General features: G+C 34.7%; 1 protein-coding gene across 14 annotated transcripts in view; it reads left to right on the forward strand.

Moving 5' to 3' along the window:
• LOC122254713 (uncharacterized) overlaps positions 1-13793 on the forward strand; it is a 19186-nt gene extending 5393 nt beyond the window's left edge. For 7 of the 14 annotated variants that reach the window (XM_086532730.1, XM_086532733.1, XM_086532731.1 and 4 more), the window contains exons 2-12: positions 2305-2476; positions 2976-3145; positions 3507-3732; positions 4230-4406; positions 4991-5208; positions 6235-6392; positions 6618-6727; positions 7143-7258; positions 9531-9956; positions 10389-10716; positions 10977-13793. In XM_086532730.1, the coding sequence (XP_086388856.1) occupies positions 2333-2476; positions 2976-3145; positions 3507-3732; positions 4230-4406; positions 4991-5208; positions 6235-6392; positions 6618-6727; positions 7143-7258; positions 9531-9956; positions 10389-10716; positions 10977-11099 (2196 nt within the window). In that variant the 5' untranslated portion in view covers positions 2305-2332 and the 3' untranslated portion in view covers positions 11100-13793. Of the gene's footprint in view, positions 1-2304; positions 2477-2975; positions 3146-3506; positions 3733-4229; positions 4407-4990; positions 5209-6219; positions 6393-6617; positions 6728-7142; positions 7259-9530; positions 9957-10388; positions 10717-10976 lie in introns of all 14 variants that reach the window. The other 7 variants (XM_043018539.2, XM_043018535.2, XM_043018538.2 and 4 more) reach the window with 1 other exon arrangement.
• Positions 13794-14412: the final 619 nt, after the last annotated feature.

Genomic DNA, 14412 nt, shown 5'->3' on the forward strand with positions numbered 1-14412 from the left:
TTGGATCACCGTGTTATTTTATTGTGCTTTAAGTAATGAGTTAGTGATGATGACAATCCCAGTCATAATTACTATGATTGCTGTAATATTAAGCAAAATGGGTTTCACCTAACACCCAAAGCGTAGATGGCACCACTTTCTTCTAGCACCAGCAGGAGAGAGAGCCTTGAATGGCACCCGTCCATGGTCTCTAGCAAGCACTATCTTCATAGAGCAATGGCACATAGCCAATCTCTTAATCTCAAGTACCACCAATGAAGGATGTACAAGCAGAACAAGAAGAGGAAGGTGACTCAAACCATACCCAGTGTCTAAAATGTGCTCCTGTGCCAATAGGGATGCCTTTTACTGTGGCACTCAGTCATAAGCACAAGTTTCCTTCCTCTTCCCAACCTCTTCATGTTATCTTCATTTTGGATGGTTATATGTTTTGTATTCATTCATGACAGCACACTAATACGAAAAAGTAAAGTTGCCTTTTGTCCTCGCATAAAACAGCAATACTTCTATCACACTGAGTCTAAAGAAAATAATCAGTTAATATGGACCCTATACTACAATCTTAGTCAACTGCAGCATTGATAGAGACTGTAGTTTTACAAATATAAGTTTCTCAATACAATAAAACACAAAAATTAAAACACAAAAATGGGTCTAGTTTTACAATGAGTGACAGAAAGAGAGTGGGAAGATTCAAGATATGTTAAGTGATGCTGCCTCACTCTAAAATAAAACCCGTCCTGGAGACTGGGCAAGCGAATCTATCCCCCGTCCGCTATGGGTTAATTGTGTAATACCGTAAATGCATTTACAAAACTTGCATGTTTAGATAGATAGTATTATAATTGATAGATTTTTATATATATTTTGTGCTTCATATAACCTACAGCAAGGCAAATAATTATGTTTCTAATAACAGTAGTTATACTGTTATTATTATTATTTTTTTTGTGTGTGTGTATGTGTGTGAGTGTGCACGTGTGTGAGTGTGAGTGTGTACATGCACATACATGCCTGTGTCTGCCTGCCTGTCTGCTTTTGTTTGCGTGTGTGTTTGTTTAACAACAACGATGTTTTGTTAAAAATCAACTCGTGTTCTTCTTCTTTTTCCTCTTCTTTCTTCAACCTCCTCTTCCTCTTCTTTCTTCAACCTCCTCTTCCTCTTCTTCATTGTCTTGTGTTCCTCTTCTTCATCTTGTCCACCTTCTTCTTCTTCTTCTTCTTTTATATCTTCTTCATCTTCTTTTTCTTCTTCCTCATCATCTTCTTCATCTTCTTCTGGTCTTCTTCTTCCTCCTCCTCTTCATCTTTTACTTCATTTTGTCTCTTTTTCTTCTTCTCCTTCACCTTCTCCTTTTTTTTTCCTCTTCTTCCTCAACATCTTCTTCATCATATCTTCCTCTCCTCTGCCCTGTCTTCATCTTTTTCATATCTTCTTTTTTCCTCTTCTTCCTCATCCCCTTCTTCTTCATCTTCTTTGTCTTCCTCATTTTCTTCTTTGTCTTGTCTTCTCTTTCTCCTTCTTCCCCTTCTTCCTCCTCTCCTCCTCCTTCCTCTTCTTCTTCTTTTTCTTCTTCTTCTTCTTCTTCTTCTTCTTCTTCTTCTTCTTCTTCTTCTTCTTCTCCTCCTCCTCCTCCTCCTCTTCTTCCTCCTTCTCCTCTTATCTCTTCCTCTTCTTCTTCTTCTCCTTCCTTCTCCTTCTTCCTTCTCCTTCTTTCTCCTTCTCTTCTTTCTCCTTCTCCTTCTCCTCCCTTCTCCTCTCCTCCTCCTCCTCTCCTCCTCTCCTTCTTCCTCTTCTCCTCTCTCTCCTTTTCCTTCCTTCCTCCTCCTTCCTTCCTTCCTCTCCTTCTTTCCTTTCCTTCTCCTCCTTCTTCTCCTCCTTCTTCTCCTCCTTCTTCTCCTCCTTCTTCTCCTCCTTCTTCTCCTCCTTCTTCTCCTTCTCCTTCTTCTCCTTCTTCTCCTTCTCCTTCTCCTCCTTCTCCTCCTTCTCCTCCTTCTCCTCCTTCTCCTCCTTCTCCTTCTTCTTCTTCTTCTTCTTCTTCTTCTCCTCCTCCTCCTCCTCCTCCTCCTCCTCCTCCTCCTCCTCCTCCTCCTCCTCCTCCTCCTCCTCCTCCTCCTCCTTCTTCCCCTCCTTCTCCTATTTCTCCTCCTTCTCCTCCTTCTTCCTCCTTTATTTCTTTCTTTCTGTCTTTCCTGCATTTACATGTCTTGTTCCTTTTCTATGTCATCTGCATTTCCTGTCAAACATTCAGGGCAAAGATACTAATATGTATCTTTATTTATTTTTTTTACTTCCATCCACAGAATCCACTGAAAATAACAAACCGGCAGTATGGACGAGAGAGACAAGACCATCCTCGGCCGGAACCTGGAGTATATAGCAAAAGCACTGGCATCATCAGGCAAGGCACGAGATGTGGTCTACGAACTCAGGGAATGCCAGGTCTTATCGGCAGAAGATGCGGATAAGTTATTGGTTAGTATGGAAGTAATTAATTTCAAGTTTCCTGTACATGTAATGCGTATGACTTTTCTGTAGTTTTCAGGTTGTATGACCATATTTAAGGCTGATAACTGTGACGTAATCAGACGTTGCTGTCGTCTGGGGTGGTTGATACATACAGCATCTGCTATTGGGAGTCTTGAGTTACATGTTAAGATTCCCAAACACGTGCATCTTGTCATAAATAATTCAAAACGGTTGTTTTCCTGCGCACCATGATTGCAAGATTTCTTAATGGTGTTGTCAGGGGTTAGGGCCATGAAAAGTATTATATAGGTAATCAAGGAATATTTTCGGAATTTACTTTAATAATTTACTTATTTATTTTACTGTGTGTGTGTAGCTATATTCTATACATTACATGATCTGTATGTATATTTCAATGTAGTTATTACTGTTACATTAGAGTAAACCCGATACAGAAATACAACTCGACAACTTGGTAAGGTAAAACCCCTTTAATTTCCCACAGGGCCTGGAGTCGACTCAAACCAACATGGTCAGACACTTGGTAGTCCTCCTTATAAAAGGCAAAGAGAAGACACTGCAGGTCTTTCTGAAGGTGTTGATGCAGTTTAACTTGTCAGAAATGGTCAAGCAAATAGACAGAGAATATTACCAGCAACATGAAGGAACTATCAGGTGTGTTTTTTAAAATATATTATGTTCCAGGAAAAAATATATATTTCTATATATTTTTGTGTGTAAATCTTTTTATATAGAATGTATTGTTGTAGATATGTATTTAATTTTCTAAATGCAAAAGTTGTTATATATGCATATATATATATATACACACACATATATATATATATATATATATATATATATATATATATATATATATATATATATATATATATATATATCTATATATGTTTTTATGTATACATATTTATATAATCAAAAATTTAAAGAGGCCAAATGTATTTTTCTCTTTTTTGAGAAAGAAGAAACATTAAACTTTCATCTATACTTACTTACTTGCTTTTAAAACCCCTAGGGGAAGCAGTGACGAGTTCAAGAACCTCCAGCGCCTCCCCCACTTCCCCAGCGGTGGTGCCGAAGCCTTGCCCTTCCTTCGTCGCCCGAGGCAAGAACGCCCTCCCTCAAGACCTGGCTCTGTTGGCTATGACAGCTGCGAGGAGAACAATAACCCTGATGAGCCTCTGAGAATAGTTGTAACCGAGAGCAGGGAGGTTGGCGGAGCCCATCTAGATGAGTCAGAGGTTAGTAAACTTCATATATCAAACTGTAGACTGATACTGATCTTGATACTTTCCTGTCAAATATATCAATACAACTTAAATTTTGCCATTTAGATCAATGTTATGTAGTATACTGATTATTCCTTCAAAGTAGGTAATATTACTATATAAATCATTCACTGGTAATTAGGCATCCAAGCTTGATGAAGGTGTCCTTTCTTCATTGCTTTACTCTCGTCTATTATGAATCATCAGCCAAACCCAAAAATAAGATAGACAGATAGTTAGAAATATATAATATAGACTTGAATTTATTTTGCCTGTTAATGTACATGTGCAATTTATATTTATCATGTAATCTACTATCCCCTTAAAACATGTCATGGTGATGTTTCCACATATCATCAATGGGGATATTCCCTTCCTAATGAGTGAAAACCTCAAAATCACTTAGTACCAAGGTGCTACGTATGCAGATGCACATTGCCATTAATAAAAATGACTTACTTTCTTTGCAGTTATACAGGAACCTGAGCAAACCTCGGGGATTGGTTTTCCTTGCAAATTTCAAAGACTTCCGTGATAACTCGCATCCCTGTCGCAGAGGATCAGAAATAGACGTGAAAAATCTTTCGCTTCTCTTCACGCAAATGGGTTACAAGATACCAAAACAACATATCAATATGACAAAATATGTAAGTTATTAACGTTGTTGTTTTTTATATTTTGTGGTGCATGCTTTTTTGCTTTCTAGTTGTGCCTTTCAAATTACGCACACAGTGTTGGTTATTAATTGGATATTTTTATTTAATTTTGAGTAAGTTTTCTTATTGCATGTAGATTCCACATAAGGGGTTAGCATTAACTTAGATCAACATAGACATGTTATAATCCAAGAATCACTTTTTATTATTCTCTTTCATAGGTTGTAAAAGGATTTATGGAAGAAAATAAATCCCTTTAACTTGAAATTATTGTAATATATGTTGCATGCTATTTAACCCACACAGGACGGGTGGTACAGCATGTGTACCGCGCATTCAAAAGCCCAGTTGCCGGGCGGCACAGTATTGTGCCAGCCATTCAATTGATTTAGGCCTAATAATTCGAACGCCCCGGCATTTGGACATTCTAGGCTAGAATTCCCCCGTCGGGAATGGGTTAAGACACCACTGTAATGCTATTTTACGGTTATTGAAAATCTTACCCAAATGTTAACTGTGTAGCAGACTATCTTTATATCATGCTTATCCATATACCTTCCCCTTTATCATTTCAGGAGACAATCAAAGCTCTACGTGAATTTAGGTCTAACGAGGAATTAGCCTCCGTCGACTCTTGCATCGTAATCGTAATGAGTCACGGCAGAGATGAGAAGTCCTTTTACACTTCGGACAACCAGTTTTTAAGTGTGAATGAAGTGGTGGAGAGATTTAGCAACCGGGAGTGTCCTGCTTTGAAGGGCAAACCCAAGATCTTCATTTTCCAGTATTGTAGGTATGTTTTCATGACATTAACTGCTTTTTTTTTATAACGGTAACACAAGAGATGTAAGTATGTCTGATGTGTTGCGAAGTTATTCAGTCTCATTTTACTTGTCTCCACATTTGTCACGATGTACAACCTCTGTTAGATATGTACACCCAGTACAGATTCTTGTTCATTGTTAGTTTCCTTTTTTTTTTTCTTTTTTTTTTATTATTATCTATATTAGACTCTTTAGGGTATTATTAAAGGTGAATGTTTTAATACATGATTTTTAAGAATACAGTTTACACTAGTGGAGATGTAGTTCCTTGATTTTTTTTTATCAGATATATGTCTATATTTATTTTAAAACTTTTATTTATTATATATATTTATATTAATTTTAAATTCTATATAATTATATACTTTTTCTTTTTTAATTCAGGTATTATATTACAATTTGATTTTTTTTTTTTTTTTTTTTTTTATTATTGAGGCAGAGATGCAGTTGACAGATGATGAGGATAATTAATTGAAATACAACATTGTTTTTTGGATGTTGCCAGCAGCCAATTTATTACCATTTTTTTAGTGCATCTCTGGCTCTTAAAAAAACTAATAGATAAAGATTAAAAAAAAAAAGTATAGTTATAGTTGCCCAGCAAAGTACAAAGGTATTGATTCTCAGCAACACTTTAGAATTAAGAGAGGTGTATAGCTGTACAGATCAAAGGAATAGTACTTTTGAATTGTTAATCTATGAGCAAAGTTGTTCCTGCAAGATCGATAATCAGGCCTGATTCCTGAACTAAAAAGGCTGAAAAAATGGATGCTAAATAGTCCTCTGCTTCTTAGTTCTCCCCCAAGCACTGTTGATGTGCGAACGACTAGTTTCGACTCCCGCATCCAAAACCCGCTGGAAAGTATTTTCTTTACGAAACTGGTGGTTCACACATCACCAGCATGGAGTGGGGAATTTGGAAGTGAAGGGGACTGTACATATATCTTTTTATTTTTATTTTTTTTATTGATGTGTTTTAGTCCTGTTTCCAATAGGGGTGGAACACCAGACGTAGGGGTGGCAGCAGGTCCACAGCTGGTGTCAAATGTACGACGTCAAGGATTAGAAACAGATGCTTCATTTACCAGTGAAGCAATAGTCGAGAAGGATCCAACTTACACCGACATGTATATTGCATATTCAACAGTTGAAGGTATGAGATATATATGAATGTTTGTTCTACATTATTTGTGTTATTTTGTGTATGTTATGAATTGTTTGAACTTTACTAATACTATCATTTTTAAATTAATTTATCATCATTATTATTATTTATTAATATTATCATGAGCAATTATTAAATATCCAAACCATGCAGACACAAGCACATGCCTATTCACATGTTTTTTTTTATTCCCTCCCTCTCCCATCTGTAAAGGATTTGTATCCTTCCGACACCCGGAAAGAGGGTCATGGCTCATGGAAGCACTATGCCAGGTCTTCATGAAACATGCACATAAACTGGAGCTGGAGTCTCTGATGAAGATGGTGAGTCAAGAGTTCTGTGGAGTGGGGCATTTGAACTTGTAATCCTTTCTGTCACCTTATCTAAGAAAGGGAGAGTATTATTTATAAGAGATGAGCACCTTTCAAACTTAGCTTTATGAAAGAAAAAAAAAATCTTGATCTGTTTATAAAGAGTGCCTTTAAAATTTGACTTTGAAGAGTGAAGAGCTTTGTTTTTTATGGGTTGAGTGCCTTTAAATCTTTTAAAAGCTTTAACTTACTGATACTTGGAACAGCTTTGAACAATCAGTATGTTATTTTGCTTGGAGATATTCTGCAAATATATTTTGATGTGAAATCTTCCCCGACTCTTACATTATCTAAACTTAATGACTTAATTAAAAGATATATTGGAAACTGGGCCTAGAATACTTAACGATTTTGTTTGTGCATCTAGGTATCGAGGCGCGTTCGTCAGAATTACTCAGACGACGGGAGCAAGCAGGTCTGTGAATTTGTCCAGAGAGCCTTCGACCGACACTTCTACTTCAACCCACAGCGACCAGATAATGTGTACGTAAAATCTTGATTATCTGTTTTGAGAGTGACATTAGAATGCCTTGTGACTTTACTAATAAAATGTATTATGGGTTTGTGTTCTTTCTTTCTCTCAAAAATTTATCTTATCTAATTATTTGTGATTATTAACACTTGTATTATAGTTTATATGTGTTGCTGCTTTTTTTTTTCTATTCTTTTCTTTTGCCTGTTTATGCCATGTCTTTTGAAAAGTTGTTTTTTGTGAATGTAATAACAAAAATGAGAGTGAGAATGATTTTTATCAGTGTTCCTGAGGTGACTGTGGTATATATGCAAATATAAGGGCCAAGACAATGCTATAACCATCAGTTAGATTCTGTTCATATAAGCATAAGTTTAAAATACATTTTAATTAACATGCTACAAACAGTGCTTTCAGGTAGAAAACTAAATAATTATTTTTACTTGGTTTTATTGATTTGTTATTATTAGAGCTGATGAATTTAAGCATGACTGCAATGAATATATTTCCTATAAATACAATATTTCAAATTAAAAACGTTCTTTATATAAATTTGCTTAATTGATTAGAATGAAGTCTTTACTCAGTTAAATTATATATTTTTTGTAATTACTTCAACTAGATAATTTAATTTGCTCATAGGATCATCTTTCTTCTTACCAGTTGCCATGCTCTTCTTCATTTTAGTTATTTTCATTCAAGAAAAAGAGAAAAAATAACTCTTAAAACAAAGTTGATAACCCACAATGTTTCAGGGAAAAGAAAATGGGTATTTTCTTTTTAACATAAGTATATCCCTCATTTAGATGTAAAGCATTGGGGTCTATTGGAATATCTATAATTTTTTAAAATTACAGTTTATGCCTGCTGAACATAAAATGTCACTCTCCGACTTTTTTTTTCTTTCTTTTCAAAACTGATCATCATTTGATCATGTGCCTGGGAAAGCAGAAGCAGCCAATTAAATGTGATTGACATAGTATCAATCTAAAGAGGCAAAATGTTCTATGTTAGGAAACTATCACAATTTTTTTTTTTTTGTGTTAAATAACATCACTGTCAGACATACAAAGTTACAGAACCAGGAACCAACCCTATTGGGAACAGGTGTTGTTATCCCTTACACAAGTTTTGACCAATGTAATCTTAAAACATCAAGTCTCTCCTGTCATCTACCAAAGATCACTGGTAAAAACTCAGGTTCCTCCTTCTTGTATTCTGTACCATCATACTACACACATCCGCATTAGGAACCTCCCATGATCCTGCCAGGTTCTGACTGGATACCACGTGGACAGCAATTTGAACATGCCTGTAGATGGTGCATGATGATGGGTAATGCCGTACGAGCTCTAGTTAATCATTAGTACTAACTAGGGATACATTTAGGAGGAAGAACAACAAGATGAATTAAAACAGTTAAAAAGCTGTCCATGAGTATAAACATTTCATTTTTTTTAAACTACTCCATGATGTTTCACTAGAATGCTCATTTATTACCTTAATTCTGTGATATACAAGACAACGAAAACTAGGAACCAGGGGCAGGAAACCACCGTAAGGAATGGATGTTGTGGGATGGATGGGTCAAGGGGCCAACGACTCTTCCTGCCAAGAGGCCCAGATTACTGTCTGTCTGCCTATGCAAGGCGTCGATCTATGAAATATATAGCAAAATATCACAGCAAAAACACGGCTATAAATGAAGATTGGACTTAATGTATATTCACTGAGTCAATGTCTTATGAGATGGGTTATCATAATTAAGCTTGAGAAATGCCTTGTTTCTTGTTTGTAACAATGTACAGTGTCATAAGTTGATTTGCAGCTGTGGTATTTCTTTGGCAGTGATTTTAACACTGGCAGGTAGTATGTCTGTGTTGTAAATAATGTTATTTGAGTAAGGTAGGTAAGTTGTTCAAATTAGAATAAGTTCATATGCTCTGTCATAACCTACTTTTCTCTTTTAATGCTGACTCGGAAGACTGCTTTTCAATTGAAGGTGATGTGCTGTTTTGTCATTTGAATGGAAATGCTTAATTGCAAGTATGTATGCAACTGATAGAAATATCTTTGAAATATGTGATATTAGAACATGAGGATGCCTATCACCCTGGACCAACAACAGTACCAGTAGAGGTAAGACTGTTCCTAAATAAATTGTTTTTCAGCATGAGTGTATGCATATTAAATATTTTCCTACTTTGAAATTCAAACTTTAGTAAAGTTTGTGTACTGCAGCTAAAAAAAAGGAACACGTTTAATTTTGTCATTCCTTCACAGAAACACCTTGAGCATGCAGCAATTATCGGATGTCCTCTCAGATACTATGGGAGCCGCCTCACTAAAGCCTTGCTCCATGAAACCAGCGGCTTTATCCAGGGGAAGCACACCCGAACCACCGTTCTTAAACCCGCACGAGCTCAATAGGATCAGACAGCGCAACTGGAGCGGTGCAAGTAACGGCTCTGACAGGAGCGTCGACGAGATGGAACCCTACCCATGGAGCCACGAGAGAGTGCTGCTTCATCCAAGGATCCGCCGGCTCAGCGGAAACAGGCGCCGCAGCCTACCTCCAGATCCAAAGGACATCACGCCGAGCCAGTTACTCTTCCATGAAGCCTGGAACCGATCCTTCAGCGAGCAAGCTCAGGGATCGAGGGGAACGACACCTGATCCCTCAGAATCCCAAGAAAATATATTTACCGAGTGAGTAAACAAAGTCCCTCTCCTAGCTATCCAATTATTTTACATTCATAATTAGTATTGTGCCTACATTGCAACAATAATTTTCAGAATGGTAGTTTCTTGCATTTTTACTGCAAGGATTCATAATTGATGATCTAATGAATTCTTTCTTACTAGATTGTATATTATTTATCATATTAAGATAGTCTTCATTATAAAATAATGATAATAATAATAATGAAAAAAAATACAACTAGTAAAAGATTCATATCACAAAAAATGCTTCGGGTAATGGTGATAGCAGATTAAAAGATAAAAACAACAACAAAAATAGAGAGTTTTAGAACCAGCTAACATTATAACTTAAAATGATTGCTAAATGTACTTTGAAATTATCATCTTCTGTATAACCTTTATGGCAAAGTAAATAACAACTCATTTTGCCTTTTGTAGGGATCAGGAAATCATGGCAGTACCTGAATGTCCCCCATTTATCACCGAGTCCCCTCACTTCGATACGGTTGATTGCCCAAGAGAAAACCCAGATCTAAACGACAGCCAGAATGGGGATGCTGAAGTTGCAATGAACCAGGACGATGAAGCCGGCTCTCTCTTGCACACAAGTAAATCATGTGATGCTGTAATTGAGAAAAGCCAGTTACAAGAAGAAAATGAAGAGGGCTTCGTGTGCGAGTCTCGCCACTCTATTAAAAGGCAGCTGTCCTTCCCTTCTACAAATGAGACACTGTCGAAGATCAATGATGTAAAGAAGTTCCTGCAGGTACGTGTGTGCTTGTGAGAAAGCTCTTTATTATACCTTTTTAAGGGAACATTAATTATTTATATTGACATCAGAGTTAAAGGGTTGATATTTATATTAACATCAGATTTAAAGGATTGATATTTATATTAACATTAGAGTTAAAGGGTTGATATTTATATTAACATCAGATTTAAAGGGTTGATATTTATATTAACATTAGAGTCAAAGGGTTGATAATGTCTTTCAGAACATTGCTTAAATTTCCTTGTCCATTCCAGGTTTATGATTCAGATCCCAGCTTGATACATCCACTGCAGAGGATTGAGAGTTTCGTAAACAAGAAGAAGTACGAAGGGAAAAGGAGGAAGAAGGGGCAAGAGTCTAGTAGCCTCGAATACTAATGCCTGCATGAGGTGAAGGCCGCTGTATATATTTGTCTTTCTCATGATTTTGTCTATTTGTTTCCATGCCCAAGACCTGAATGAGAGATGGACAAGTTTATGAATGTGACTGACTGCTTTTGTAAAGACACTAGAAAATGAATTGACGGAGAAGCGTGGTGTGATATACAGAGAGGAGACTAGAGTCTCACAGTCTCAAAAACTAATATCTGTCTTTCTCATGGCTGTGTTTTTTATTGCTGTTTTTTTTTTTATGTGCAAGACCTAGAGGGAGATGGAACAGTTTATGAATGACAAAGCAAAGAATCTAGAAATATGAATTATAGTAGGATGTAAGCACACAAGAAAAGAAATATAATGTGATATACAATATGCTGTGCTCAATTGATTCTTTAGAATTTTATTTTTAGTGATAATTATCTCATCCATAGGAAAAATATTTTATTTTAAAAAAATTATAATTTGTTTTACCTTAGATCTTATAATTAAGGAAATGAGTGACACTGAAGTTTTCTTTAGTTAGAATTTTGATATATAAAAGAAAAAAAAGCAACCTAGCAGATAGTTATAAATACATTTTAATATTTTAGTTACTCATAAATAGATTTAATGCGATGCTGTTTGATTAGTGTGAAGTAAACGCAGTCTTCATAGTCACACCTTAAGTATCAAAGCTCCTTTTTGATGTAGTGTCTGGATTTAAATTTTGTTGAAATAGACCTGATAAGTACAAGATGCAAATCATGATATTAGCAAACTATAAATGATGAAGTACTGTTACTTTTGTTACTCTGCACTTCTCTTGTTCGTATGGATTTGTAATTTATAACATTTTTGTAATGTAACATGCATTTTAATATTGTTAGGATGTAGTGATGAATAGAAAATGTGATTTCATTTTCTCAATGATTTATGCTGAATTGTAAAGCGTAAATACAAATGGTATAAGTTTTAATGTTAAGATCATTTTTTGTTTATAGATTTTTTGGGTCTATAACAAATAGATGTAACATGCAAGTGATACACCTTATTAAGGTAAAAGGAAAGAAAGATAGTTTTAAGAGAGGGAAGATTTTTTTAAAGCTCCTTTAATATTCAGATTTGTGAATGAATCTATCATATATGCCATATATATAGAAAGAAATATAAAATTATTTAACATATTAGATCTGAAAGAATCTGTGATTTTTTTTTGTTTTAATTGCAATCAAAGTGCAATAGATTCGGGAGAACAGGTATGTGGGATCTTTGCAATTAGATATTACTATAATAGATACACATTAATATTAGATTATAACTCTGAAGCATTTAATAGAAAAAGTACCTTGAAAAATGTGAAGTAAACGAGTACTTCTCTTGTTCAAACGGCTTTGATTTAGGACGTTATTTAGATGAACATGCTTACAGTTATATCAATCAAGGATATACAGCTATGTCATAAAGAGGCTTGTGATACATATTACCAATGCAAAGACCTGTTAGAAGACAATCAGCTCGGGTAATTGTTTTAGGCCTCTTGTCATCAGGGGGGATGCAGTGTGTTCAGCTATCAGTGCAATAGGCTTGATTTCTTCATTTGGTCTTCCACTGTGTAACTATTAAAAGGTTTTTTTTTTATTGTTAATTAACTGCTAAATTGTTCATCATTATTATTTATGTTATGATGATGGTGATGGTGATGATGATGATGGTATTATTATTACTATTATTATTATTATTATTATTATTATTATTATTATTATTAATCATGATGGTTATTATAATTTTTTTTCTCTTTTTTAATATACGATTATCATGGTGCTGGATTTTACATAGCCATGCAATAAGTGTAAAATCAAACAAGTTCTTGACCAGCTACTAGGGAGCAATGTAGTCGGAGGGAGTGTTGTGCTATGGTTCTGTAGCATTTTGCATTTATAACATATTTAGTTTCTTATCATTTTGAACTCCGTTGTAGACTTGTAACCGGACTTTTACACACTTTGACCCTACTCTCACATGGCTAAATATGTCCTGGGTTTCTCTGATATTATTACTGAATAAGTTTTTTTTTTTTTTTTTTTTAAATCACTCAAAGATACTGGTTTGATATTATGTTCTATTTTAAGTTATGTACTTCTTTAACATTTCATTTAATCTCAATTTAATTTATGTACTATCCGGACGTTATTTGAAATCTCACGTATTTCCTTTTTCTTGTTCGTACATCAATTATTTGAAATCTCACGTATTTCCTTTTTTCTTATTCATAAATCAATCTCACTGCAACATTATCATTTGCAAACCCATGGAGATCTGTTTAGAAATCCATCATATATTATCACTGCTGCTATGACGTATATAGAATGGTGGCAGGCTGTACTATAGATCTCCAATTCTTAATCATATTTGTATCTTTTGTTTACTCTTTTAAATATTTATAAGCCCTAACTAATTATGAATGAGGGAGTATGGTTACTAAAAGAAAAAGAAAAAAAAAAAGTACATAATTAACGGCAATTATCACGTCAGCGTTAGGGGTAATGATTCATTAGTGCCATCCATTATTCTGTACTAAATTGTAATATAATTGAGTAATTCCTTTTTATAAGATTTTTGTTGTTTTTTACATTGCCAAACATTTATCACAATATGGCACACTGTTTTATGTTTAAATTTCAGATTATGCATATTAAAACTGTGTTATGCAATTAATTCTGCTTCTTATTTCCCTTGTGTGTTTTTTAGTATATTTTGTGTGTTATAATAATGGCTCCACAAAAAAGTCACAAATAAATCTTTTACTAGGCTTACTTGAGCTCATCTATTTTTTGCAATCATTACTGTTTTTATTATTATAATGATAATAACCATAACATTAATACTGATAATGATAGAAAGAGAAACTTTTGTTACAAAAAATCAAAGATTAGGGTAAACAGGCAAAGTCAGGTAGGCCTATTAATTGACTTTTGGACACTACCCAGGTGTACAGCCTTTTATGTTTAAAAAAAATAAAAATAAAATAATAATGGAGAGTGCATGTTTTAGGTATCAGTTGGTGAAAGCCAATTTTGTAATAAAAAAAACTTTAAAGGTATTATCAAATATATGTATTGGATTTATGGATATCTGAACTCCCTAGAGTAAAAGGGAAGATTTTCAAAGGATCAAGTTGTGTAGTGCAAATTAGATTGGATTAAGTAATAACCAATAATACCTTCCATTTTAAGATTTGATAATTATATAAGGTCTGGGTAGAAAGACAAAACAAGTGTAATAAATTTAGATCAATATAAGTGAAGTCAAAAGCTGTTAACTATTAGTTTGATGT

The sequence above is a fragment of the Penaeus japonicus genome, unplaced genomic scaffold, assembly GCF_977035675.1.
Source record: "Penaeus japonicus unplaced genomic scaffold, GWHDUDI00000001_assembly GWHDUDI00000037, whole genome shotgun sequence".
Lineage (NCBI taxonomy): Eukaryota > Metazoa > Arthropoda > Malacostraca > Decapoda > Penaeidae > Penaeus > Penaeus japonicus.